Source organism: Oncorhynchus mykiss, chromosome 27 (genome assembly GCF_057628025.1).
Source record: "Oncorhynchus mykiss isolate SJ-2025 chromosome 27, ASM5762802v1, whole genome shotgun sequence".
NCBI lineage: Eukaryota > Metazoa > Chordata > Actinopteri > Salmoniformes > Salmonidae > Oncorhynchus > Oncorhynchus mykiss.
This window is the reverse complement of record NC_143048.1, coordinates 42,533,221-42,560,025: the sequence shown is the minus strand read 5'-3', so window position 1 is coordinate 42,560,025 and position 26,805 is coordinate 42,533,221. Positions and strand designations below refer to the sequence as shown.

The window sequence follows — 26,805 nt, the reverse complement described above, 5'->3', positions numbered from 1 at the left end:
GAAACAAAAATAGAACTATTTGGCCATAATGACCATGATGAGGAAAAAGGGGGAGACTTACAAGCGAAGAACACCATCCCAACCGTGAAGCACGTGGGTGGCAGCATCATGTTGTGGGTGTGCTTTGCTGCAGGAGGAATTGGTGTACTTCACAGAATAGAAGGCATCATGAGGATGGAAAATTATGTGGATATATTGAAGCAACATCTCAAGACATCAGTCAGGAAGTTAAAGCTTGGTCCCAAATTGGTCTTCCAAATGGACAATGACCCCAAGCATACTTCCAAAGTTGTGTCAACATGGCTTAAGGACAACAAAGTTAAGGTATTGGAGTGGCCATCACAAAGCCCTGACCCCAATCCTATAGAACATTTGTGGGCAGAACTGAAAAGTGCATGTGAGCAAGGAAGCCTACAAACCTGACTCAGTTACACCAGCTCTGTCAGGAGGAATGGGCCAACATTTACCCAGCTTATTGTGGGAAGCTTGTGGAAGGCTACCCAAAACGTTTGACCCAAGTTGAGCAATTTAAGGCAATGCTACCAAATACTAATTGAGTGTATGTGAACTTCTGACCCACTGGGTATGTGATGAAGGAAATAAAAGCTGAAATAAGTAATTCACTCTGCTATTATTCTGACATTTCACATTCTGAAAATAAAGTGGTGATCCTAACTGACTTAAGACAAGGCATTTTTACTAGGATTAAATATCAGGAATTGTGAAAAACTGAGTTTATATGTATTTGGCTAAGGTGTATGTAAACTTCCCACTTCAACTGTAGGTGTTCCTTTTGTCCAGGTGTGCAAGGGCAGTGTGGAGTGCAATAGAGATTGCATCATCTGTTGGGACAGTATGCAAATTGGAGAGGTTATAGGTTTTCTGGGATAAGGGTGTTGATGTGAGCCATGACCAGCCTTTCAATGCACTTCATGGCTACAGACGTGAGTGCTACGGGTCGGTAGTCATTATTTAACTAGGCAAGTCAGTTAAGCACATTCTTATTTACAATTACGGCCTACCGGGGAACAGTGGGTTAATGGCAGAGGGGGTTACCCTCTGTTAAAGATCCCCCTACAGTGTAGAAAATGATTTTCTTCATCTAAAATTAGTCTGGAAAAATGGTAGACAGGTGTATGCAGATGGGTGGAAATATGAGACTCTCAGCCCTCTCTTTTAGCTTATTTTACTGTCTTCCTGTTCCACTTCATTGCCCTCCTCTCCTCTTCTCATCTCCCTCTGTTATGCTCTCCACCTCTTCTCCTACTTTCCATCTTTTGACGCTTCAAGTATCTGTGATGAACTTGTATGGCTTTTTAAAGCGCACTGTAAATCAGCGGTAGAGTACTCTTGGGGGATTCTAATTTGTCTGAGAGGAATGGGCATGATTGTCCACTGCCAAAGCCTGATTTACCAAAAAAAAAAAAAAAAGTGTCTGTTTTTGATTCTCAGGTTTATGTCTCTGATTTGAATTACAGTAATCAGTCTCCACACTTTCTCTATCAGACGTCATTATCACCCGAACAATACTGTCAGAAGAAAAGCCTGGTACCAGACGGGTAATAACAGTCAAGACAAAATTCACAGGAACAAACTGTATGAAAAGATAAGAGGGGCAAAATGAGGTTGTGTTTTGTCATTGTTCCTGATGGTCTAATCTTCTGCTGTCGCACACTGAATCCTCACGTGATGAAATGCGCTTTGTGCCCAATGGAAGAATGTTGCGTTTGAAATCCTGACGGGACAGAGATGTGGGATGCTGTATGTGTACTGCCATGTCTGTATGTGGAGAGTCCTGTCACATCCTGTAGTAACCTCAGGACCATGGAGCCTGACTGACAAGTGTTCTGCCTGGTCAGCATATCCTGTATCTGTTTACAGCTGCCTGCGGCCTGTCCAGGCCAGGGGCGCTGCTCTGGCCTGGACAGCTGTTAACATCAGGTGTAAACAGCAGTAAATAACGTGTGTGTGTGTGTGTTTGTACTGAATGTTTTGTATAGGCCTAAGTGTGTGCGAGGGTTTGTGGCTGCTCATAAATGCCTCACATTGTTCTCCACTGCAATAGAAAGTCATAAAGGAACCATAAAGCCGCCCACATACTAGGTTTGGTCTCCTCGGCAATGGCGACACGAACATCCGTGCCTCACTCACTCACTCCCTTAAAAGACCTTCAGCTTAAAAAAAATAATGAGTGTCAGTATTACTGTTTCTCTCTCGAGACGCTGCAGCAACAACAGCCAGTACACACTTCCTCAAAATAGTGAAAATTAATCTAAAGGTAAATTAAAAAAAAAAAAAAAAATATTGTTGATTTAATTTAGACGTTTCTGCTGAGGAGATCCATTTAAAACTAAGATGTTTGGTCCAGTATTTCTCAAGATAAAGAATGTGCATGGAAAAACTACTCCTCTCTCATGTAATGACAGCAAACCTGTCCACAGTTCCCCCTCCTACTCGTACCCGTTCAGTACGAGGACATCGGTTCGGGTCTGCATGGTGAAACCGAAACGAATACATCAGAAAATGACCATCACTAGGTCTATAGGCTCTCACTAGGCCACTAGGTCACTAGGCCTATAGGCTCTCACTAGGCCACTAGGTCACTAGGCCTATAGGCTCTCACTAGGCCACTAGTCACTAGGTCACTAGGCCTATAGGCTAAGCCTACGCTGCGTTGTATGCCTCTTGAGTAAATCTGAGCTGAAAGAACATTTCTGTTTAAACAACTAGAGGCCTTCATGTTAAATTTTATAACCATTGTGTGCACGAACAGCGGGGGAAACAAATCACACCAAAACGAACTAAAACAACAACCTCTTGTCATTAATATATGCACAAACTGTTTTGACGGGCTTAATGAGGCACTACTCTTGGCTCTTAACCACAGCTGTGTGTGGGTAGGACATTTTTCCACCGCTCTCTCTTTGTTTCAGGTATGGCATACTCTGCAATAATTTGTTCAATTGACCGTGAGCTTTTTAATTGTACCTTGTTTGTGCTGGAGGGGGAGGGAGAAATAGGAAGGAGGGAGGGAGAGACACTGGTTCAAGTCCAAAAGAGAGAGATGTAGAAATATGGGGATGAACTTTAGAGAAAGGGAAGTGAGGAAATGGGAGGTGACATGGTTGTTATCTCTGTGGGAAGGGCCCAATGAGCTGTCGGTGACATCACAATGTTTAAAAACATTGTCTGATATGGCGATTGCATGAACTTTATAAAAAAAATCAAAGGTCATTCACTTTTGACTGCAGTCAACTGCAAGTTTCTGCAATTGCTCTTCACCAACTTCATCCTGCAGCCCTCACCTGCATTGTGGGAGGCTCTATCGTCAACCAGACTTTGTTTTTTTTGTCTTTTTTTGACCCATGCGAACACGACCAAAGAAATATCTGAAACAAGAACCAGCTTTGCCTTGATTCATGTATACAGGATATATATACTACCATTCAAAAGTTTGGGGTCATTTTGAAATGTCCTTGTTTTTTTTTTAATGAAAAGGAACATTTTTGTCCAATTTTAAAATAACATCAAATTGATCAGAAATACAGTGTAGACATTGTTAATGACTATTGTAGCTGGAAACGGCAGATTTTTTTTTTTTTTATTTATTTTTTTAATGGAATATCTACATAGGTGTACAGAGGCCCATTCATCAGCAACCATCACTCCTGTGTTCCAATGACACGTTGTTAGCTAATCCAAGTTTAGCATTTTAAAAGGCTAATTGATCGTTAGAAAACCCATTTGCAATTATGTTAGCACAGCTGAAAACTGTTCTGATTTAAAGAAGGAATAAAACTGGCCTTTAGACTTCTTGAGTATCTGGAGCATCTGCATTTGTGGGTTCAATTACAGGCTTAAAATGGCCAGAAACAAAGACCTTTCTTCCGAAACTCGTTAGTCTTATTCTTGTTCTGAGAACTTAAGGCTATTCCATGTGAGAAATTGCCAAGAAACTGAAGATCTCGTACAACGCTGTGTACTACTCCCTTCACAGAACAATGCAAACTGTCTCTAACCAGAATAGAACGAGGAGTGGGAGGCCCCGGTGCACAACTGAGCAAGAGGACAAGTACATTAGTGTCTAGTTTGAGAAACAGACGCCTCACAAGTCCTCAACTGGCAGCGTCATTAAATAGTACCCACAAAACACCAGTCTCAACGTCAACAGTGAAGAGGCGACTCCGGGACAGAGTTCCCCTGTCCAGTGTCTGTGTTCTTTTTCCACATCTTAATCTTTTCTTTTTATTGGCCAGTCTGAGATGTGGCTTTTTCTTTGCGACTCTGCCTAGAAGGCCAGTGGCTAGTTGTAAAATCTGTCATGATTGATTGTATTGTTACAGGCTCACTATGTGGTTGCGAAAGTCCCATTTTGGGGAGAGATGGCAGTTTTTCTCTCCATAACATTTTAGAAGTTGTCCCTTTTTTTTCAGGTTTAGAAGAAGTGGCTGCTAAATTCTAACTCCCATTTGTGTTAGCAAGGCTAGCATACAGAAATGAGTGGTGGTAGTCTGTTTTTAACTGTAATGCAGTAGATTGGTGACAATGACATATGTATTCGGGTTCGACATCCATACAAGCATTATACTCAGATTTTAACCTCCCATATAGTATGAAATACACATTGTAAACAATATCATACATATATAGGCACATTTTGCTGGGGGGCAATTAAGAGATTTGGGATATTTGCCCACGCATTACCATGGCACTTCAATTGTTTAGGTTGAGTTCGATTGACCTCTTTACCGCATGTTGGTTAGACAGAATGTCTGTAAGTCAGACATCTTATGACAGAACAGAGGGTCAGAGGGCACCAAGTCAGAAGTCAAGTCCAACAAATCGGTGCTCCATGTTCAGCTTGTCAGCAATACTGCAGTTGTTTCCTGGGTCTGTAGAACATATACATGGAGGATTTGCTCTGCGGAGACACTAAACTAAATACTTCCTGTTTAGTTCCTTTTTATCAGGATGGGCCCTGATGTTGGTGCCAGATAAGGTCACATTATTTAAGTGTGTGTGTGTGTCTCACGAGCATCATGTGGTCTTTAATCCATATGTGTGTGTGAGTACAGACACACACACACACACCAGTCAGTTGTTAATCCAATCATACACACATGATCTGTGCCCTTTGGCAGGAAGCTCCCTATGAAGGGTTCCTAACCCAGAGCTTCATTAAGATTAAATGAGCAGATAAATAGTGTGCACACTAGGCAATGAGACAGCAGGGGTTCTGCCCTAACCAGAAGAGGGGGTGATGGGAATCTGGGTAGAGGGGAAGAAGGAAAGAGGAAGATTGAGATGACAGCTGTTACTGTAAGGATGAAAAAAGAGAGCGGGCAGAGAGCTTTTACTGTCAGAATGACGGGGGGCAGAGAGCTTTTACTGTCAGAATGAAGGGGGGGGGGGGGCAGATGAAAGGTAGAAACACAGGGGGTGATACAAAAAGGTAGAGAGAAAAATAAAAGAACATTATTTGACCTAACTCTTTCTTCCTATTATTACCACTGCTAGTGCATGTGGGAAGGACCTCTGATTTTAAAGCATTGTTTTTTACCCTGCTTGTTCTTTGTTCTGTGATGTTTCTCAATGTTTGTTATGTGGTGAAAAGCAGCGGTGCCAGCAGACAGACGGCTCCTTGGCCTGGGGTCTGGCTGAGTTCTGTCTGGCCTGGATAGACCTGTTGCGGTCTCTCTGGGGGGGGGGGGGGGATTGTATTGTCCTCCAAAACACAGATTCTATGCTCCATGTTTCTCACAACACTTGCAGCTGAACTGACCCCCCCCCCCCCCTCATTATAGATGTTTTGGAGAAAAGCGTGGAGGGGGAGGCCAGTGCCCTCACTAAAGCCAAGACCCTCTACAGATCCTGCACCAATGAGAGTGAGTCTGCTGGTCCGTTTTGTTGGGGTCAATGACATTTTAAGTTAAGACATTTCAGTCAAATGAGTTGTCTACCTTTTTAAACTGTGAGTTAACCTTGGTCACTTCCTGTGTTTGTTTTCTTTTCTCCCACCTCTGAAGGTCAGATTGAGAAAAGGGGCGGAGCTCCTTTACTAGACATGCTCCCTAATGTATTTGAATGGCCAATGGCAACAGACCACTGGGAGAGTGTCTATGGTAAACTACACTACTCTTCTAGCACTGTGTTTCCTACACCCATTTTTGTTTACCTATCCACAATCCAATCCAATTCAATCGTCCTCTGTCCTCTCCTCCTCTCTCCTCTCCTACTTAGGTGACACATGGAAGTTGGAGGATGCCATTGCCAGACTAAATGAAAAATACGGAACTCATGTCTTGGTTAATTTTTTTATCGGCACTGATGACAAAGACTCCAATTCACACATCATTCATGTAGGTGGCCGTCACATGCGCACAGAGACGCCTGTACTCCGTCACATGCGCACAGAGACGCCTGTACTCCGTCACATGCGCACAGAGACGCCTGTACTCCGTCACATGCGCACAGAGACGCCTGTACTCCGTCACATGCGCACAGAGACGCCTGTACTCCGTCACATGTGCCCTTTAACCCTCTTGGGTAGGGATTTAGTGTACCTATTTGCTCAAACTACTAAATCTTTTGTATACCTTTTTATATCTAACAGTGTGAGGTATTCACACACTAAACTCTCTGAACCTTCTACATTAGCAGTACGTGCTAATGGTCACACAACCTCTGTTTTTACAGAAACACACACAGATCCGTCTGCATGTATTTATCAGCCATTGTTATTTAGACCTGTTTAACTGGGCAAGTTGATTTAAGAACAAATTCTTATTTTACAATGACTGCCTACACCGGCCAAACGCTAAGCAGGACGACGCTTGGCCAATTGTGCGCCGCCCCATGGGAATGCCCTATTATGTGTCTACGAATGAGCCACTGCTCCCCTTAAAGTATCCTGTTAAGTTTAACAGTCATACCAACTATTAACGATGCAGTTTCTGACCTAATGAGTAATATGGATAGGCTGTATGGTCCGGGTGTTTAGTGTTTAGTGAGTGTATTGGCTTTCTCCTACTGTTGGCTGCTTGTGTCCTGATTATTATTTTTTTTTTTTTTTTTTTTTTTCTCCCGCTCTCGCTCTCGCTCTCCTTCTCTCCCTCTCTCTCTCTTGCCAGTTTGACCAGCAAACCAGCCTTGGCCTTTTATCCAGAGATCACTATAGCTGTACTGGGTCCTATGCAGAGGTAGGCATGTACCCGCTAAGCACATACGCACGTTATTTCTCTGTCTGGAGTTGTGGCGGAAATGAGTTCTCTGTACAGGTATGTCTGGGTTTCCTGTTGTTCTGATCACTGTTCCATCCACCCAGAACACACAACGACCCACATCAGCATAGACTCCAAGCCCTCAGCATCAGTTTAGGATAAGATCGGTATCTCTCATTATAGTTACAGTGATGTGAATACAGTATCTCTCATTATAGTTACAGTGATGTGAATACAGTATCTCTCATTATAGTTACAGTGATGTGAATACAGTATCTCTCATTATAGTTACAGTGATGTGAATACAGTGTCTCTCATTATAGTTACAGTGATGTGAATACAGTGTCTCTCATTATAGTTACAGTGATGTGAATACAGTGTCTCTCATTCTAGTTACAGTGATGTGAATACAGTATCTCTCATTCTAGTTAGTGATGTGAATACAGTATCTCTCATTCTAGTTAGTGATGTGAATACAGTATCTCTCATTATAGTTAGTGATGTGAATACAGTATCTCTCATTATAGTTAGTGATGTGAATACAGTATCTCTCATTATAGTTAGTGATGTGAATACAGTGTCTCTCATTCTTCCTTAGCTACCCAACTACTTATGACTGCTTTTCCTTTCTGTTGATCCTACAATACGTGTTTTTAAGGCGTGTTTCTGTGTGTCCTCCCAGCCATGTAGAGCATACAAACAGTTCATGATAGACTTAGCCAAGCTTATCCGCACCGACCGCAGCCTGGTGGTCAACGAGACCCAGATCAGAGAGGAGGTCACCAGGGTCATTGAGCTGGAGAAGGACATCGCCAATGTAAGTTCCACTCCGCTGTTCTAGGAAACACCTGCTTTACTCACAAGCTGCTGTTGTGTTGTAACAAATGACTGTGAAGATGAGTGAGAGATAATGGTGGTCCTCTAGATCAGGGGGCGGGCAACTCCAGTCCTCGAGGGCCTGATTCGGTGTCACCTTTTTTGGTGTCACTTAGACATTTCCTTGTTTTTGAAAGAAAAACACTTTTTTTTGTCCATTTAAAATAACATCAAATTGATCAGAAATACAGTGTAGACATTGTTAATGTTGTAAATGACTATTGTAGCTGGAAACGGCTGATAAAAAAAAAGACAATCTACAGAGGCCCATTATCAGCAACCAGCTAATTGATCATTTGAAAACGCTAGCACAGCTGAAAACTGTTGATTTTTAAAGGACACTATTTTTGGTTACTACAGGTTTCCATATGTGTCATTTCATAGTTTTGATGTCTTCACTATTATTCTATAATGTAGAAAATAGTAAAAATAAAGATAAAACATTGAATGAGTAGGTGTTCTAAAACTTTTGACCTGTGGTATACACATCTACAGTTGAAGTCGGAAGTTTACATACACTGAGGTTGGAGTCATTAAAACTAGTTTACATACACTTAGGTTGGAGTCATTAAAACTAGTTTACATACACTGAGGTTGGAGTCATTAAAACTAGTTTACATACACTTAGGTTGGAGTCATTAAAACTAGTTTACATACACTTAGGTTGGAGTCATTAAAACTAGTTTACATACACTGAGGTTGGAGTCATTAAAACTAGTTTACATACACTTAGGTTGGAGTCATTAAAACTAGTTTATATACACTGAGGTTGGAGTCATTAAAACTAGTTTACATACACTGAGGTTGGAGTCATTAAAACTAGTTTACATACACTTAGGTTGGAGTCATTAAAACTAGTTTACATACACTTAGATTGGAGTCATTAAAACGAGTTTACATACACTGAGGTTGGGGTCATTTAAAACTAGTTTTTCAACCACTCCACACATTTCTTGTTAACAAACTATATTTTTGGCAAGTCGGTTAGGACATCTACTTTGCATGACGCAAGTCATTTTACCAACAACTGTTTAGACAGATTATTTCACTTCTAATTCACTGTATCACAATTCCAGTGGGTCAGAGGTTTACATGCACTAAGTTGACAGTGCCTTTAAACAGCTTGGAAAATTCCAGAAAATGTAATGGCTTTAGAAGCTTCTGATGGGCTATTTGACATCATTTGAGTCAATTGGAGGTGTACCTGTGGATGTATTTCAAGGCCTACCTTCAAACTCAGTGCCTCTTTGCTTGACATCGTGGGAAAATCAAAAGAAATCAGCCCAGAACTCAGAAAATAAATTGTAGACCTCTACAAGTCTGCTTCATCCTTGGGAGCAATTTCCAAATGCCTGAAGGTACCACGTTCATCTGTACAAACAATAGTACGCAAGTATAAACACCATGGGACCACGCAGCAGTCATACTGCTCAGAAAGGAGACAGAACGCAGTCTCCTAGAGATGAACGTACATTGGTGCAAAAGTGCAAATCAATCCTAGAACAACAGCAAAGGACCTTGTGAAAATGCTGGAGGAAACGGGTACAAAAGTATCTATATCCACAGTAAAACGAGTCCTATATCGACATAACCTGTAAGGCCGCTCAGCAAGGAAGAAGCCACTGCTCCAAAACCGCCATAAAAAAGCCAGACTGCTGTTTGCAACTGCACATGGGGACAAGGATCATACTTTTTGTCCTCTGATCTGATGAAACAAAAATAGAACTGTTTGGCCATAATGACCATTGTTATGTTTGTAGGAAAAAGGGAGAGGCTTGCAAGCCGAAGAACACCATCCCAACCGTGAAGCACGTGGGTGGCAGCATCATGTTGTGGGGGTGCTTTGCTGCAGGAGGGATTGGTGCACTTCACAGAATAGAAGGCATCATGAGGATGGAAAATTATGTGGATATATTGAAGCAACATCTCAAGACATCAGTCAGGAAGTTAAAGCTTGGTCCCAAATTGGTCTTCCAAATGGACAATGACCCCAAGCATACTTCCAAAGTTGTGTCAACATGGCTTAAGGACAACAAAGTCAAGGTATTGGAGTGACCATCACAAAGCCCTGACCCACTGGGTATGTGAAGATGGAAATAAAAGCTGAAATAAATCATTCTGTCTGCTATTATTCTGACATTTCACAGTGGTGATCCTAACTGACCTAAGACAGGGAATTTCTACTATGATTAAATGTCAGGAATTGTGAATCTGAGTTTAAATGTATTTGGATAAGGTGTATGTAGACTTCTGACTTCAACTATACATGCATACATACATACATACATACATACATACGTTAGTGTTTACTCCTGTCCTTCCTCATCCTCTCCCATCTATTTCTGATGTCCATCCGGGTTTTCTATTTGCCATATCTTTCAAACTGCTCTTTCACAAACGTTCTTAATCAATATACGTTTTACAGCTCTGGTTCTTACCAGTTGGTGTGGTAACCAGGTGCTGCTGGTTCTTACCAGTTGGTGTGGTAACCAGGTGCTGCTGGTTCTTACCAGTTGGTGTGGTAACCAGGTGCTGCTGGTTCTTACCAGTTGGTGTGGTAACCAGGTGCTGCTGGTTCTTACCAGTTGGTGTGGTAACCAGGTGCTGCTGGTTCTTACCAGTTGGTGTGGTAACCAGGTGCTGCTGGTTCTTACCAGTTGGTGTGGTAACCAGGTGCTGCTGGTTCTTACCAGTTGGTGTGGTACCCAAGCCCTGAGCCCATGTGCTCTTTCTAAACAGATTTGTAACAGGTCCCATTGCTCAGTGCTACACTGCTGCCTTTGACAACAGAACCATAATTTTCTGGTACTGACATTTACAGTGTAGGGAACCCTTGGCCTCAAAATGCTGTTTATTGGAGGTCTGTCTGGACCTACACTGCTGTGTGTTTATTGACAGACAGGCATTTATGATGTGTCCAACAGTGCCTGTTGTTGATTAACATACGGTTTATCAACAGGCCACTGATACTCCAGAGGACCGTAACAACCCAGTTCTCCTCTACAACAACATGGAGCTGGGTGTTCTCAATGCGAACTTCAGCCTGGAGGTCGACACACAAGTAAGCGACTGTGTGTGGATGTGCGCGTGCTATGCGTGAGTTTTCTGCTCTGTTAACTATGTCTGATGATGAACCCCTCCTCTCAGGTGTTTGACTGGAGTTACTTCACCAGGAAGATCATGGGGACGGTCGGCATCACTGTGCCTGACACGGAGAGTGTCATCAACTACGCACCAAACTACTTCAGACGACTCAACCCTGTCCTGGCCAAGTACACCAAGAGGTGAGCACATTGACTCAGCCTTGTCCTGGCCAAGTACACCAAGAGGTGAGCACATTGACTCAGCCTTGTCCTAGCCAATTACACTGAGGTAAGAACGTTGAAAAAGACACAGAATTGTGAAGTGATGATAAGCATCAGTTATTCAAACATTCTAGTCTAGTGCATTGTAGCTAGTTGCTGGTGTAGTACATCCATGTTGTTGTTTCCAGAGACCTGCAGAACTACATGGTGTGGCGTTTTGTCATGAACATGGTGGTGGGTTTGAGCAGACAGTACAGAGACACCAGGAAAGCCTTCCGCAAGGTACAGACGCGCCATCTCCTCCTTTTACTCTCCCCTCCCGCCTTTCTCTCTACGCAGTCTTCTCTTCCTACATCTCACTATCTCTCTGTGTGTGTGATGTCATCAGTGTGAGCCATGCTGCGTTGTCCCCCTGCAGGCGTTGTACGGTACCACGTCGGAGGCGGCAGTGTGGCGGCAGTGTGCCATCTACGTCAACAACAATATGGACAACGCTGTTGGAAGGCTGTACGTAGAGGAGGCCTTCTCAGGGGAGAGCAAAGAACTGGTGAGGTTAACGAGGGGGTGGGGGTCGGGGGGGGGGGGAAGTGTGTGTGTACCCCAGCCCTGTATGTTTTACTTACGATACAGCAGTAGTGAGGTAGTGAATCTTTGTGTGTGCTGAGCAGTGGTTATTACTCATCTGTTCTGGTGCTGAGCTCCTCACACACTGTCCACTGTAACACCTGGAGCCCCTGTCCACTGTAACACCTGGAGCCCCTGTAACACCTGGAGCCCCTGTAACACCTGGAGCCCCTGTAACACCTGGAGCCCCTGTAACACCTGGAGCCCCTGTAACACCTGGAGCCCCTGTAACACCTGGAGCCCCTGTAACACCTGGAGCCCCTGTAACACCTGGAGCCCCTGTAACACCTGGAGCCCCTGTCCACTGTAACACCTGGAGCCCCTGGCCACATGTGGCCTGTCACATGAGTGTGTGTTTTAAATACCACCTGTGTGTGTAGAGGTATCTGATTGCATGGCTGCCCTTTTTAAATGTGTGCCACACTGCCTATTTCCCCTCTTCTGTGTCTTAACTGTCCTGTATGTCCGAATGATTCGCTGTGTGTGTGTGTGTGTGTGTGTGTGTGTGTGTGTGTTTACATGCATAAGCCTGTTCTGATCACCTGTTGGCTGACACAATAAGGTCTCATACCATTGAGTTAACTCTTACACAAATCATAATCTAAACACGCATATTAGCAATCAAACGTTGAGTCAGCCCCCTCATACATACCCAGCTATTTTAAACTCACGATGACAACCATAACATTTCAATGCTCACGCTAAAGCATTTCTTTCTTTAACATTCTGAAAGGAGACATCTATCACGTTCTGTTTCAGAGGAACCTGGTCTGAGATCCACTGGTGAAATTATCAGTACATGCTGATCTGTGAGTGTGTGTGTGTGTGTTAGATGGAAGAGATGATCTCTGTGATCCGCGAGGTGTTCATCAGTAACTTAGACCACCTAAGATGGATGGATGTCGAGACCAAGAAGGCTGCTGAGGAGAAGGTGAGACTCACCTGCCGATTTCCACCTGTTGACCTTGAGCGGATCTTTTTATCTGTCTCTGTATTACCTGTCCGTCTCTCTTCTACCTGTCTCTTCTAACTGTCTCTTCTCTGTCTTGTTTTGCCTGTCTGTCTCTGTTTTGCCTGTCTCTCTTCTACCTGTCTGTCTCTTCTACTCTGTCATTATCACCCTCAAACTCTCCAATCCTCTATAGGCACAAGCTATCCGAGAGCGGATTGGCTACTCCAACAACATCAAGAATGACACCTACCTGAATAACGAGTATAGAAATGTGAGTGTTGAAAGATCATAATGCATTTCATCAGTGGATGTGATACAGTGGACACAGGGTTCAAACTATCATATTTGCCATTGACACCAATGTGTTTGTGTGTTGGTGTTAGTTGAGCTACAGTGCAGAGGAGTACTTTGAGAATATCCTCCAGAACCTGGACTACGTACAGAAGAAACGTCTGAGGAAGCTACGGGTCAAAGTCAACAAAGAAGAGTAAGATCCTCCCTTTCCAAAACCCATTGTCAGCGCTGGCTAAAATAGCAGCCACGGCGCTAAGATTAGAGTAGTTATTAACTTCTGTTGGAAAATTCATGGAAGAGTTCATAATTCATGTGAAACATCTTCCCGTCTCATCACCAGATGGGTAACGGGAGCAGCCATTGTCAATGCTTTCTACTCTTCAAGCAAAAACCAAATAGGTAACAAGAGTCCTCTCTACCATCGCCTCTACTGTCTCCTCCCATCGCCTCTACTGTCGCCTCTACTGTCTCCTTCCGTCGCCTCTACTGTCTCCTTCCGTCGCCTCTACTGTCTCCTTCCGTCGCCTCTACTGTCTCCTTCCGTCGCCTCTACTGTCTCCTTCCGTCGCCTCTACTGTCTCCTTCCGTCGCCTCTACTGTCTCCTTCCGTCGCCTCTACTGTCTCCTTCCGTCGCCTCTACTGTCTCCTTCCGTCGCCTCTACTGTCTCCTTCCGTCGCCTCTACTGTCTCCTTCCGTCGCCTCTACTGTCTCCTTCCGTCGCCTCTACCGTCTCCCCCCGTCGCCTCTACCGTCTCCCCCCGTCGCCTCTACCGTCTCCCCCCGTCGCCTCTACCGTCTCCCCCCGTCGCCTCTACCGTCTCCCCCCGTCGCCTCTACCGTCTCCCCCCGTCGCCTCTACCGTCTCCCCCCGTCGCCTCTACCGTCTCCCCCCGTCGCCTCTACCGTCTCCCCCCGTCGCCTCTACCGTCTCCCCCCGTCGCCTCTACTGTCTCCTCCCGTCGCCTCTACTGTCTCCTCCCGTCGCCTCTACTGTCTCCTCCCGTCGCCTCTACTCTCTCCTCCCGTCGCCTCTACTCTCTCCTCCCGTCGCCTCTACTCTCTCCTCCCGTCGCCTCTACTCTCTTCTCCCGTCGCCTCTACTCTCTTCTCCCGTCGCCTCTACTGTCATCTCCCGTCGCCTCTACTGTCTCCTCCCGTCGCCTCTACTGTCATCTCCCGTCGCCTCTACTGGCTCCTCTACTGTCATCTCCCGTCGCCTCTACTGTCATCTCCCGTCGCCTCTACTGTCATCTCCCGTCGCCTCTACTGTCATCTCCCGTCGCCTCTACTGTCTCCTCCCGTCGCCTCTACTGTCATCTCCCGTCGCCTCTACTGTCATCTCCCGTCGCCTCTACTGGCTCCTCTACTGTCATCTCCCGTCGCCTCTACTGTCATCTCCCGTCGCCTCTACTGTCATCTCCCGTTGCCTCTACTGGCCCCTCTACTCTCTCCTCCCGTCGCCTCTACTCTCTCCTCCCGTCGCCTCTACTCTCTCCTCCCGTCGCCTCTACTCTCTCCTCCCGTCGCCTCTACTCTCTCCTCCCGTCTCCTCTACTGTCTCCTCCCGTCTCCTCTACTGTCTCCTCCCGTCTCCTCTACTGTCTCCTCCCGTCGCCTCTACTGTCTCCTCCCGTCGCCTCTACTGTCTCCTCCCGTCGCCTCTACTGTCTCCTCCCGTCGCCTCTACTGTCTCCTCCCGTCGCCTCTACTGTCTCCTCCCGTCGCCTCTACTGTCTCCTCTCGTCGCCTCTACTGTCTCCTCTCGTCGCCTCTACTGTCTCCTCCCGTCGCCTCTACTGTCTCCTCCCGTCGCCTCTACTGTCTCCTCCCGTCGCCTCTACTGTCTCCTCCTGTCGCCTCTACTGTCTCCTCCCGTCGCCTCCCGTCGCCTCTACTCTCTCCTCCCGTCGCCTCTGTCACCCCCCTACAGTCATCTCTACTGTCACATCACCTCTACTGTCTCCTCCCATCACCTCTACTGTCCCATCACTTCTACTGTCCCATCACCTCTACTGTCCCATCACCTCTACTGTCACATCACTTCTACTGTCACATCACTTCTACTGTCACATCACCTCTACTGTCACATCACCTCTACTGTCACATCACCTCTACTGTCACATCACCTCTACTTGCTCCTCCCATCACTTCTACTGTCACATCACCTCTACCGTCTCCTCCCATCACCTCTACCGTCTCCTCCCATCACCTCTACCGTCTCCTCCCATCACCTCTACCGTCTCCTCCCATCACCTCTACCGTCTCCCATCACCTCTACGTTCTCCTCCCGTCACCTCTACATTCTCCTCCCGTCACCTCTACGTTCTCCTCCCGTCACCTCTACGTTCTCCTCCCGTCACCTCTACTGTCTCCTCCCGTCACCTCTACTGTCACCTCTACTGTCTCCTCCCATCACCTCTACTGTCACATCACCTCTACTGTCACGTCACTTCTACTGCCTCCTCCCATCACCTCTACTGTCCCATCACCTCTACCGGCTCCTCCCATCATCTCTACTGTCATGTCACCTCTACCGGCTCCTCCCATCATCTCTACTGTCATGTCACCTCTACCGGCTCCTCCCATCATCTCTACTGTCATGTCACCTCTACCGGCTCCTCCCATCATCTCTACTGTCATGTCACCTCCACTGTCTCTTCCCGTCACCTACTGTCTCTTCCCGTCACCTCTACTGTCTCCTCACATCATTTCTGAAATGTGAGCTCCTTCCTGTCTCTCTCTCTCCTCCTATGCTCTCAGTGTTTCCAGCAGGCATCCTCCAGCCTCCGTTCTTCGGTAAAGGCCAGACCAAGTCTCTGAATTTTGGAGGTATCGGCATGGTGATCGGACATGAGATCACTCACGGGTTCGATGACAACGGTAAGAGACTGTGCACATACAGTTAGCTTCATAAGAATTGACAGTCCAATTTGAAAGTGTTGTTTTATGACGTGTGGACTAGCTGGTCAGCTGTCCGTAACAGTTTGTTTGTCCGGTTGCCAGGTCGTAACTACGATAAAGATGGTGACCTGAAGGAATGGTGGACGCCAAGCTCCACCCAGAACTTTGTGAATCTGTCCAAGTGCATTGTGGACCAGTACGGAAGCTTCTCCTGGGACCTGGCCAATGGACTGAATGTATGTTGTCCTCTCCTGTCCCTTTTTCTCTGCATCAGTTTCCTCTTTTCTCCTCTCTTTCCCAGGAAATGTGCACTGGGTTCACATCAAATTGTATTTGTCACATGCGCCGAATACAACCTTACCATGAAATGCTTACTTACAAGCCCTTAACCAACAATGCAGTTCATGAAGTAGAGTTAAGACAATTTTAATCTAAAGTTAAAAAGTAACACAATAAAATAACAATAACGAGTCCTATATACAGAGGGTACCGGTACCGAGTCAATGTGGGGTGGCGCCTGTGTGTCAATGCACATAGTCTGGGTGGTCATAGTCAATTTTGCTGCTACTCGCTGTTCATTATCTATGCATAGTCACTTCACCCCTACCTACATGCACAAATGACCTCAACTAGCCTGTACCCCTGCACACTGACTCAGTACCGGTACCCTCTGTATATAGCCTCCACATTAACTCTGTACCGGTACCCCCTGTATATAGCCTCCACATTGACTCTGTACCGTAATACCCTGTATATAGCCTCCACATTGACTCAGTACCGGTACCCCCTGTATATAGCCTCCACATTGACTCTGTACCGGTACCCCCTGCATATAGCCTCCACACTGACTCTGTACCGGTACCCCCTGTATATAGTCTCCACATTAACTCTGTACCGTAATACCCTGTATATAGCCTCCACACTGACTCTGTACCGGTACCCCCTGTATATAGCCTCCACATTGACTCTGTACCGGTACCCCCTGTATATAGCCTCCACATTGACTCTGTACCGGTACCCCCTGTATATAGCCTCCACATTGACTCAGTACCGGTACACCCTGTATATAGCCTCCACATTGACTCTGTACCAGTACCCCCTGCATATAGCCTCCACACTGACTCTGTACCAGTACACCCTGTATATAGCCTCCACATTGACTCTGTACCGGTACCCCCTGTATATAGTCTCCACATTAACTCTGTACCGTAATACCCTGTATATAGCCTCCACACTGACTCAGTACCGGTACACCCTGTATATAGCCTCCTCATTGACTCTGTACCAGTACCCCCTGCATATAGCCTCCTCATTGACTCTGTACCAGTACCCCCTGCATATAGCCTCCACACTGACTCTGTACCGGTACACCCTGTATATAGCCTCCACATTGACTCTGTACCGGTACCCCCTGTATATAGTCTCCACATTAACTCTGTACCATAATACCCTGTATATAGCCTCCACATTGACTCAGTACCGGTACACCCTGTATATAGCCTCCACATTGACTCTGTACCAGTACCCCCTGTATATAGCCTCCATATTGACTCTGTACCGGTACCAAACCTGTATATAGCCTCCACATTGACTCTGTACCGGTACCCCTGTATATAGCCTCCACACTGACTCTGTACCGGTACCCCCTGTATATAGCCTCCACACTGACTCTGTACCGGTACACCCTGTATATAGCCTCCACATTGACTCTACCGGTACCCCCTGTATATAGCCTCCACACTGACTCTGTACCGGTACCCCCTGTATATAGTCTCCACATTGACTCTGTACCGATACCCCCTGTATATAGTCTCCACATTGACTCTGTACCGGTACACCCTGTATATAGCCTCCACACTGACTCTGTACCGGTACCCCCTGTATATAGCCTCCACATTGACTCTGTACCGGTACACCCTGTATATAGCCTCCATATTGACTCTGTACCGGTACACCCTGTATATAGCCTCCACACTGACTCTGTACCGGTACCCCCTGTATATAGCCTCCACATTGACTCTGTACCGGTACCCCCTGTATATAGCCTCCACATTGACTCTGTACCGTAATACCCTGTATATAGCCTCCACACTGACTCTGTACCGTAATACCCTGTATATAGCCTCATGTTATTGTATTATTTTTTTACTGTAGTTTATTTGGTAAATATTTTCTTAACTCTTGAACTGCACTGTTGGTTAATAAGGGCTTGTAAGTAAAGCATTTCACTTGTTGTATGTGGCGCATGTGACACAGTTTGATTTGATACCCTCTAAAAAAAAAAAGCATGTCTTTGGGGTATGAGTGTTGGGGTATGAGTGTTGGGGTATGAGTGTTGGGGTATGAGTGTTGGGGTATGAGTGTTGGGTGTCTACTTTTGTCCTGCTCCCCTAAAATGGGAGAACTATGTAAAAAAATTACAGCACGTTCTGTAACGGTTTACCCGATATGGATGAAAATAGCATCAAATTAAAGCTGACAGTCTTCATTTAGTCATTGTATCATTTCCAATCCAAAGTTCTGGAGTACAGAGAGACAAAACAACAACAAATGTTTCAGACTGTATTGATCTGGATGTTTTTGTTTTCTGTAAGCAGCTCAATGGGAATATCACTCTGGGAGAGAACATTGCAGACAACGGCGGGATTCGCCAGTCGTACCAGGTAGGAATGCAGAAAGACACAGATTTTACAGAAGGGGAAAAAAACACAATCTGTGGAAAACAAATCAAGGAGTTTGAATACTTTCTGAAGGCACCGTAGTTGGGTACTTCAATAGCCTTTAATACTTTACATTAGATAGACAGGTACTTCAATACTTTACATTAGATAGACAGGTACTTCAATACTTTACATTAGATAGACAGGTACTTTAATACTTTACATTAGATGGACAGGTACTTTAATACTTTACATTAGATGGACAGGTACTTTAATACTTTACATTAGATAGACAGGTACTTTAATACTTTACATTAGATGGACAGGTACTTTAATACTTTACATTAGATAGACAGGTACTTTAATACTTTACATTAGATAGACAGGTACTTTAATACTTTACATTAGATAGACAGGTACTTTAATACTTTACATTAGATAGACAGGTACTTTAATACTTTACATTAGATAGACAGGTACTTTAATACTTTACATTAGATAGACAGGTACTTTAATAATTTACATTAGATAGACAGGTACTTTAATAATTTACATTAGATAGACAGGTACTTCAATAGCCTTTCATACTTTACATTAGATAGACAGGTACTTTATTGGGCTTTCATACTTTACATTAGATAGACAGGTACTTTATTGGGCTTTCATACTTTACATTAGATAGACAGGTACTTTATTGGGCTTTCATACTTTACATTAGATAGACAGGTACTTTATTGGGCTTTCATACTTTACATTAGATAGACAGGTACTTTATTGGGCTTTCATACTTTACATTAGATAGACAGGTACTTTATTGGGCTTTCATACTTTACATTAGATAGACAGGTACTTTAATACTTTACATTAGATAGACAGGTACTTTAATACTTTACATTAGATAGACAGGTACTTTAATACTTTACATTAGATAGACAGGTACTTTAATACTTTACATTAGATAGACAGGTACTTTAATACTTTACATTAGATAGACAGGTACTTTAATACTTTACATTAGATAGACAGGTACTTTAATACTTTACATTAGATAGACAGGTACTTTAATACTTTACATTAGATAGACAGGTACTTTCATACTTTACATTAGATAGACAGGTACTTTATTGGGCTTTCATACTTTACATTAGATAGACTGGTACTTTATTGGGCTTTCATACTTTACATTAGATAGACAGGTACTTTAATACTTTACATTAGATAGACAGGTACTTTAATACTTTACATTAGATAGACAGGTACTTTATTGGGCTTTAATACTTTAAGATAGTTTATTAGATTTTACTTTACGATAGATGCGCACTGTCAACAGTTTTTATTCAACACTATTATAAAACATCAAATGTGCTTCTCCCTACTTCCACTGCAGCTGCACTGAATGAGTAACCAAGTGTATCGATGCCCTGCATTTATATTATTATTAGCAACTCGTTGTGTCTATTTTTATATAAGGAATATTTCACTTTCGCTGGTCATAGGAACAACATGAATTTGTGCATAAACCTGATGCGGTTTGACTTGAGTTTCACCATCAGGTGTAAGACGGTGCCCCCTCTCTCTCTCTGGTCAGTCTCACCGTAGGACAGGAAGGATAGAACGGGGACCATGAGAGGCAGACCCTCTGCTGCTCTCTCCCTCCGCTGAGACTAATGTCGTATTCAAAACCCAAAAAAAAGAAAACGAGATCCGAGTGCGGAATTTTTTTCTTCTCCTCCAATGGTCATCCAACTCGGAAACGTGGGTGTCTTTCTAGAGCTACGACTTTCCGATCAGAAGATCACTGACGTCATGATCTGACCTCGAAAGCATTATGACCTTCCCAACAGACACCGGGAGACAGATCCACCTTTCAGCAGCACAATAACGGTACACTGTATACCGGGGTATTTGGAAATACTCACAGGATGCTTTTTCAATACCATCAAAACTATTTTGAAGCTTTTCAATACATTTTTATATTTGTAGCTACTTTTTAAGGAAATACTTGCAGTCAACTTGTGTAATATGTTAGCATTTACAGCAGATTTCGTTAATTTCATTTATTTTACGTGATGAATCTTGCAGTAGTTCCCCAGAACATTCGGAAATATCACAATGGGAGAAAGTGGGAGCCGTGGGGTCCAGCTGTGCATTGACAGGGGTCGCATTTATATTGCTATATATATATATATATATATATATCTTTTTGCCTCAAGAATGATCAGGGATGTGCAACTATAGTTTTCCTTCACAGAAAATACATTATTGCAACACATTTGTCAGAAAAAGGCTTCATTTTCATCAGATGACAACAGAAGTGCTATTTGTCTGGCGGGAACACAAATAAATGAGCTTACAATGAAAAGGTGAGTGTCGTAGTGGTCTAAGGCACTGCATCTCAGTGCAAGAGGCATCACTACAGTAGCTCCACATCAGTCTGTCTGCTGATAGAATGATGGACAACAGTAGCTCCACATCAGTCTGTCTGCTGATAGAATGATGGACAACAGTAGCTCCACATCAGTCTGTCTGCTGATAGAATGATGGACAACAGTAGCTCCACATCAGTCAGTGCTGTCTGCTGATAGAATGATGGACAACAGTAGCTCCACATCAGTCAGTGCTGTCTGCTGATAGAATGATGGACAACAGTAGCTCCACATCAGTCAGTGCTGTCTGCTGATAGAATGATGGACAACAGTAGCTCCACATCAGTCAGTGCTGTCTGCTGATAGAATGATGGACAACAGTAGCTCCACATCAGTCAGTGCTGTCTGCTGATAAAATGATGGACAACAGTAGCTCCACATCAGTCAGTGCTGTCTGCTGATAAAATGATGGACAACAGTAGCTCCACATCAGTCAGTGCTGTCTGCTGATAGAATGATGGACAACAGTAGCTCCACATCAGTCAGTGCTGTCTGCTGATAGAATGATGGACAACAGTAGCTCCACATCAGTCAGTGCTGTCTGCTGATAGAATGATGGACAACAGTAGCTCCACATCAGTCAGTGCTGTCTGCTGATAGAATGATGGACAACAGTAGCTCCACATCAGTCAGTGCTGTCTGCTGATAGAATGATGGACAACAGTAGCTCCACATCAGTCAGTGCTGTCTGCTGATAGAATGATGGACAACAGTAGCTCCACATCAGTCAGAGCTGTCTGCTGATAGAATGATGGACAACAGTAGCTCCACATCAGTCAGTGCTGTCTGCTGATAGAATGATGGACAACAGTAGCTCCACATCAGTCAGTGCTGTCTGCTGATAAAATGATGGACAACAGTAGCTCCACATCAGTCAGTGCTGTCTGCTGATAAAATTATGGACAACAGTAGCTCCACATCAGTCAGTGCTGTCTGCTGATAGAATGATGGACAACAGTAGCTCCACATCAGTCAGTCTGCTGATAGAATGATGGACAACAGTAGCTCCACATCAGTCAGTGCTGTCTGCTGATAGAATGATGGACAACAGTAGCTCCACATCAGTCAGTGCTGTCTGCTGATAGAATGATGGACAACAGTAGCTCCACATCAGTCAGAGAGCTGTTTGCTGATAGAATGATGGACAACAGTAGCTCCACATCAGTCAGTGCTGTCTGCTGATAGAATGATGGACAACAGTAGCTCCACATCAGTCAGTGCTGTCTGCTGATAGAATGATGGACAACAGTAGCTCCACATCAGTCAGTGCTGTCTGCTGATAAAATGCCCATTTGTGAATTCTCATCCAAGTGGAGAAGTGCAACTGAAGAACTAAATGTGTCTGAGGCTGAGCAGAAATTACAATAAGTATTTTTGATCTGCGTTTACAAAACGTAGCAAGAAATTGAAAATGCATAAGAAATATTTCTCCTGCGTAAAAAAACGCACAATTATGCATTTAATGTGACCCCTAAGTTTATCTTGCTAGTTATCTAGTGGCTGAATTAATAAGGTGACAGGACATCATATAGTGTTGGCTTTCTGCCGTGTTTGAGAAGGTAAAAGCCCTTTGGATGAGTTATCTGTACAGCTGCCACTGCTATCTTTTGATTTCTCCTATCTGTTCTCGGCTGGACTGCTCTTCCCCCCTCTTCTTTGAGCAGAGCAGGCAGACCCGTTGACCCAGCGACTCCAGACTCCACACAGGCACAGCATGTACACATGCTGCTCCAGAGCCAGTACTGTTCTTCCTTCAGAAAAGCAAAACATTTATAAGTGAATGTCTACCGTTCACATTCACTTATAAATGTCCTAACTCACCAAAAATTATATTCGGTAGCTCCTACCTATACATGTATAACTTTATGAGCTGGATTGCCTGTCTTGGCAATTTGTTTATTTTTGTTTGCACTTGATAGCATATTTAGCTATTACTTGTGCTGATTTTGTTAACATTCTGATAATAGACGCCCAGTGGACTTTTTTGTGGTTTTTTTTTACGTCCCCTTGTGGACTACGCCGGCAATACCGTAAATCCCAGGATAAGAGCAGGACGGTATGAAGATTTTAACTTCTACATAGCACCCAACCCTACCTAAAACACAAGGCCAAATATACACTGGAGTTGCTAACCAAGATTCCTGAGTTAGTTTTGAATTAAATCAGCTTAAATCTATGGCAAGACTTGAAAATGCCTGTCTAGCAATGATCAACAACCAACTTGAGTGCTTGAAGAATAATGTGCAAATATTGTACAATCCAGGTGTTCAAAGCTTTGAGATTTACCCAGAAAGACTCCCAGCTGTAATCGCTGCCAAAGATGATTCTATCAAGAATTGACTCTGGTTTGAATCATGTATTTAATCCACATATATTCGTTTTATTTTTATTAAAAAAAAAATATTTGTCTTCCACTTTGACTTCACAGGGTATTTTGTGTAGATCGTTGACAAAAAAATACTATTTTAATCCCACTTTGCAACACAACAAACTTTGGAAAAATTTGAGTGTGAATGCTTTCTGAAGGCAATGTATTTATTGTAAAGTATTAAAGGCTAATAAAATACCTATGTATCTTTCCTGAAGGAAAAGTGGCGTTGTTGATTTCAGGCCTATTGTACCCAGTAATACTGTATGTGCGGAAGCTCAGAGAAGATGAGTGTAAAATAAGTCTCTGTTATATACTCAGATGGAAGTGGGGTTGTAATGATTTCAGGCCAGAGAGAGGATGGAATGATTTCAGGCCAGAGAGAGGATGGAATGATTTCAGGCCAGAGAGGATGTAAGTGGTGGTGTTATGATTTCAGGCCTACCTGAACTATGTGGAGAAGAATGGGAATGAGCCTCTCCTGCCTGGAATAAATCTCAACCATCAACAACTCTTCTTTCTCAACTTCGCTCAGGTCAGACTGGATGGATGGATAAGTGCAGGGATGGATGGCTGGATAAGTGCAGGGATGGATGGATAAGGGGACGGATGGATGTATAAGGGGAATAATGGATGTCACTCCCAATCACACTCCTGTCTCTTCCTCCAGGTGTGGTGTGGAACACATCGGCCACAACAAGCTGTCAACTCCATCAAAGTAGATGTACACAGTCCAGGGAAGTTCAGGTACGATCTCTCATTCCTCTCCTGTATCACTCAATGCCACTTCCTCTTCCACTAACCCCATCTCTCCTCATATTAACTCTTTGTGGCCCTCCGTGTCTCTGGTTTACCTTATTTAATTTGAATGAGTGTGATTTAGACCTGGGACACCAGGTGTGGGGATTGCCTTGTCATTCTGGCCACTGATTACCATTTCCTGTTTCCTGTTCAGGGTCCTGGGGTCCCTCCAGAACTTCCCTGAGTTTGCCAAGGCCTTCAACTGTCCCAAGAACAGCTACATGGTGCCTGACAGTATCTGCCGAGTCTGGTGATACTGTAGTCTTGACACTAGCCTACCCTGAGGCTGGTAGGGGGTGAGAGGTGGGCTTGTGTCCTCTTTCCCTTCCTAACCACCTCACCTTTCCCCTGTTAGAGCACTAGTCTGGAACAGAGGTATGTTCTATGTTCCCTGCAGGGTGGACCAGGACTGCTACACTGACTGTACAGAACAAACAGATTCAATGGTCTACAGAGTGCTGTTCATAGCCAGCTCCCAGACTCTTCACCAGATCAGCAGGGTCACTGCTTTCCACGGGATACAGTCACGTCGATTCAATCTTTTTTTTTGTGTGTTTTTGAAAATGTACTTTTCAATTCTACTTTTTTCCCCCTCTACATTTCAATCATGACAAATTATTATTTTTTGTATACAAAATGTGAGACTAATTTGAGCATCTTGAACAACAGACAAATATCCACTTATTCTAAACTGCAGCTCAGTTTGTCCTAAATGCTGTTTGTTTTACACTATGAGGTGGGCCTCAATATAAACCAAAAATATACTGTATAATCAATACATTATAGATGAATATACATTGACAGTAATCAATAGTCACACTTGGGGGGGATTCTATTTGATTGTATATTTAAGAAAATCACATTTTATTTTACTGAATATTCACCAATGAGTATAACAAGAATTTCATAAATGTTTTTTCTGTATATGTTAAATGTTTCTAAATGGATGCCAACTATTTATGTCTAAGCATTGTACCAAACATTTAAGTTGTTGCCTTGGAATCAGTTGGGCGACTTAGCTGGTCAGGAATTGACATACATCAAACATATTGCTGTTTTTATTTTACAGTAAGAATGTGACCTTGATTCAAACTGCTCTGTCCAGCAGAGGAGGCTGGTGGGAGGTGCTATAGAAGGATGGTCTCATTACAGTGGCTGGAATGGAACCAACGGAATGGTACCAAACAAATGGAACCAATGGAATGGTACCAAACAAATGGAATCAACGCGTTTCACTCCGTTTCTTTGAATTCCATTCCAGCCGTCACAATGAGCCCGTCCTCTTATAGGTACTTCCACCAGCCTCCTCTGGTGTTCAGTATGTGTGTGTTTTTGTCTTTTTGATGTGTGTTTTTTTTATCCGGATGTAACCACTACATTTTTCAACAAACTGATGAAGCCTTGCATGAACCATGGTGCTACTGCTGTTTTGTGTGTGTGTGTGGGGGGGGGCTGAGGAAGTCAGGTTTGTAGCTGGACCCCCTCCCCCCCACACACTGTTTACGCCAAAGATTTTTAAGTCTGAAATATTTTCCTGACTTAAAAATGTGCCACAAAGAACCTCTTCTTTCTCCCTCTCTTTATATTCGTTTTCACACACAGACACGGCAAACAAAACCTGTTGTCCTTGTTGATTTTCAGCATTATCACGGTGTCTTTAAGGTACAGAAGTAACTAAGTGTTAAGTTTTTGTCTCTTTTATTCCTTTCTGGGAGAAGCAGATTTAATATTTGCGCCTGTTAAGGTGTTTGGTAAGTCCTGGTTTGAAACACACTATCCTTTTAGATCCTCTATGTAAAGGGAAATGAGGTTCAGTCCACAATGTGTCATGGGACTCAAAACATACCATTTCTCAAAAATGGCACCCGTTTATGTTGCCATGTTTTCTGTGTGTATGTTTTCCCTCCTACACATATACATACATACATACATACAACCATCTCACCTGTAGAAGGATAGACGGATATACCTCAGTTGCCTGTATTTACATACTTTGTAATAAAAAAAATCCTTAAAGAGAATGTGGTATGTTTCAGACGTATTATTTGTGTGGTATAGAGTACATGCTAGAGATATGGAGGGAGAGGGTGTGTCATTGTGCCTCCAGGGTCTATCTGAGATGACAACCAGTGGATGGATGTGTGCAGCCAGGCAACAGTTTTCCTTGGCTTTTTCCTAATTGCTGAGACAACCCAGCTCTGTGAGATCCAACACTGCTCTTTTCTATATGTCAATGTGCTACTACCTCATGTGTTTGGTTGAGGAGGTCCTATATGATTTAAAGCAGAGCTACTTCTTCCTTCCCTGGGGCGGGCTGGCTCTCATCCACCTCTTCTGGTTGGTTTTGAGCTGGCAAACCAGGTGTGTGTACAGAGC

At 43.9% G+C, this 26,805-nt stretch overlaps 1 protein-coding gene across 9 annotated transcripts in view; it reads left to right on the top strand.

Moving 5' to 3' along the window:
- Positions 1 to 26,450, top strand: part of LOC110508054 (neprilysin) — a 51,402-nt gene extending 24,952 nt beyond the window's left edge. For 4 of the 9 annotated variants that reach the window (XM_036964884.2, XM_090224006.1, XM_090224008.1 and 1 more), the window contains 19 exons: positions 5,805 to 5,885; positions 6,027 to 6,122; positions 6,241 to 6,359; positions 7,131 to 7,199; positions 7,903 to 8,037; positions 11,056 to 11,157; positions 11,244 to 11,380; positions 11,590 to 11,683; positions 11,820 to 11,948; positions 12,858 to 12,956; positions 13,171 to 13,248; positions 13,361 to 13,464; positions 13,612 to 13,670; positions 16,034 to 16,153; positions 16,277 to 16,410; positions 18,772 to 18,837; positions 24,068 to 24,163; positions 24,299 to 24,375; positions 24,584 to 26,450. In XM_036964884.2, coding sequence (XP_036820779.1) covers positions 5,805 to 5,885; positions 6,027 to 6,122; positions 6,241 to 6,359; positions 7,131 to 7,199; positions 7,903 to 8,037; positions 11,056 to 11,157; positions 11,244 to 11,380; positions 11,590 to 11,683; positions 11,820 to 11,948; positions 12,858 to 12,956; positions 13,171 to 13,248; positions 13,361 to 13,464; positions 13,612 to 13,670; positions 16,034 to 16,153; positions 16,277 to 16,410; positions 18,772 to 18,837; positions 24,068 to 24,163; positions 24,299 to 24,375; positions 24,584 to 24,683 — 1,895 coding nt within the window. In that variant the 3' untranslated portion in view covers positions 24,684 to 26,450. Of the gene's footprint in view, positions 1 to 5,804; positions 5,886 to 6,026; positions 6,123 to 6,240; positions 6,360 to 7,130; positions 7,200 to 7,902; positions 8,038 to 11,055; positions 11,158 to 11,243; positions 11,426 to 11,589; positions 11,684 to 11,819; positions 11,949 to 12,857; positions 12,957 to 13,170; positions 13,249 to 13,360; positions 13,465 to 13,611; positions 13,671 to 16,033; positions 16,154 to 16,276; positions 16,411 to 18,768; positions 18,838 to 24,067; positions 24,164 to 24,298; positions 24,376 to 24,583 lie in introns of those variants that run through there. The other 5 variants (XM_036964883.2, XM_090224005.1, XM_090224007.1 and 2 more) reach the window with 2 other exon arrangements.
- Positions 26,451 to 26,805: the final 355 nt, after the last annotated feature.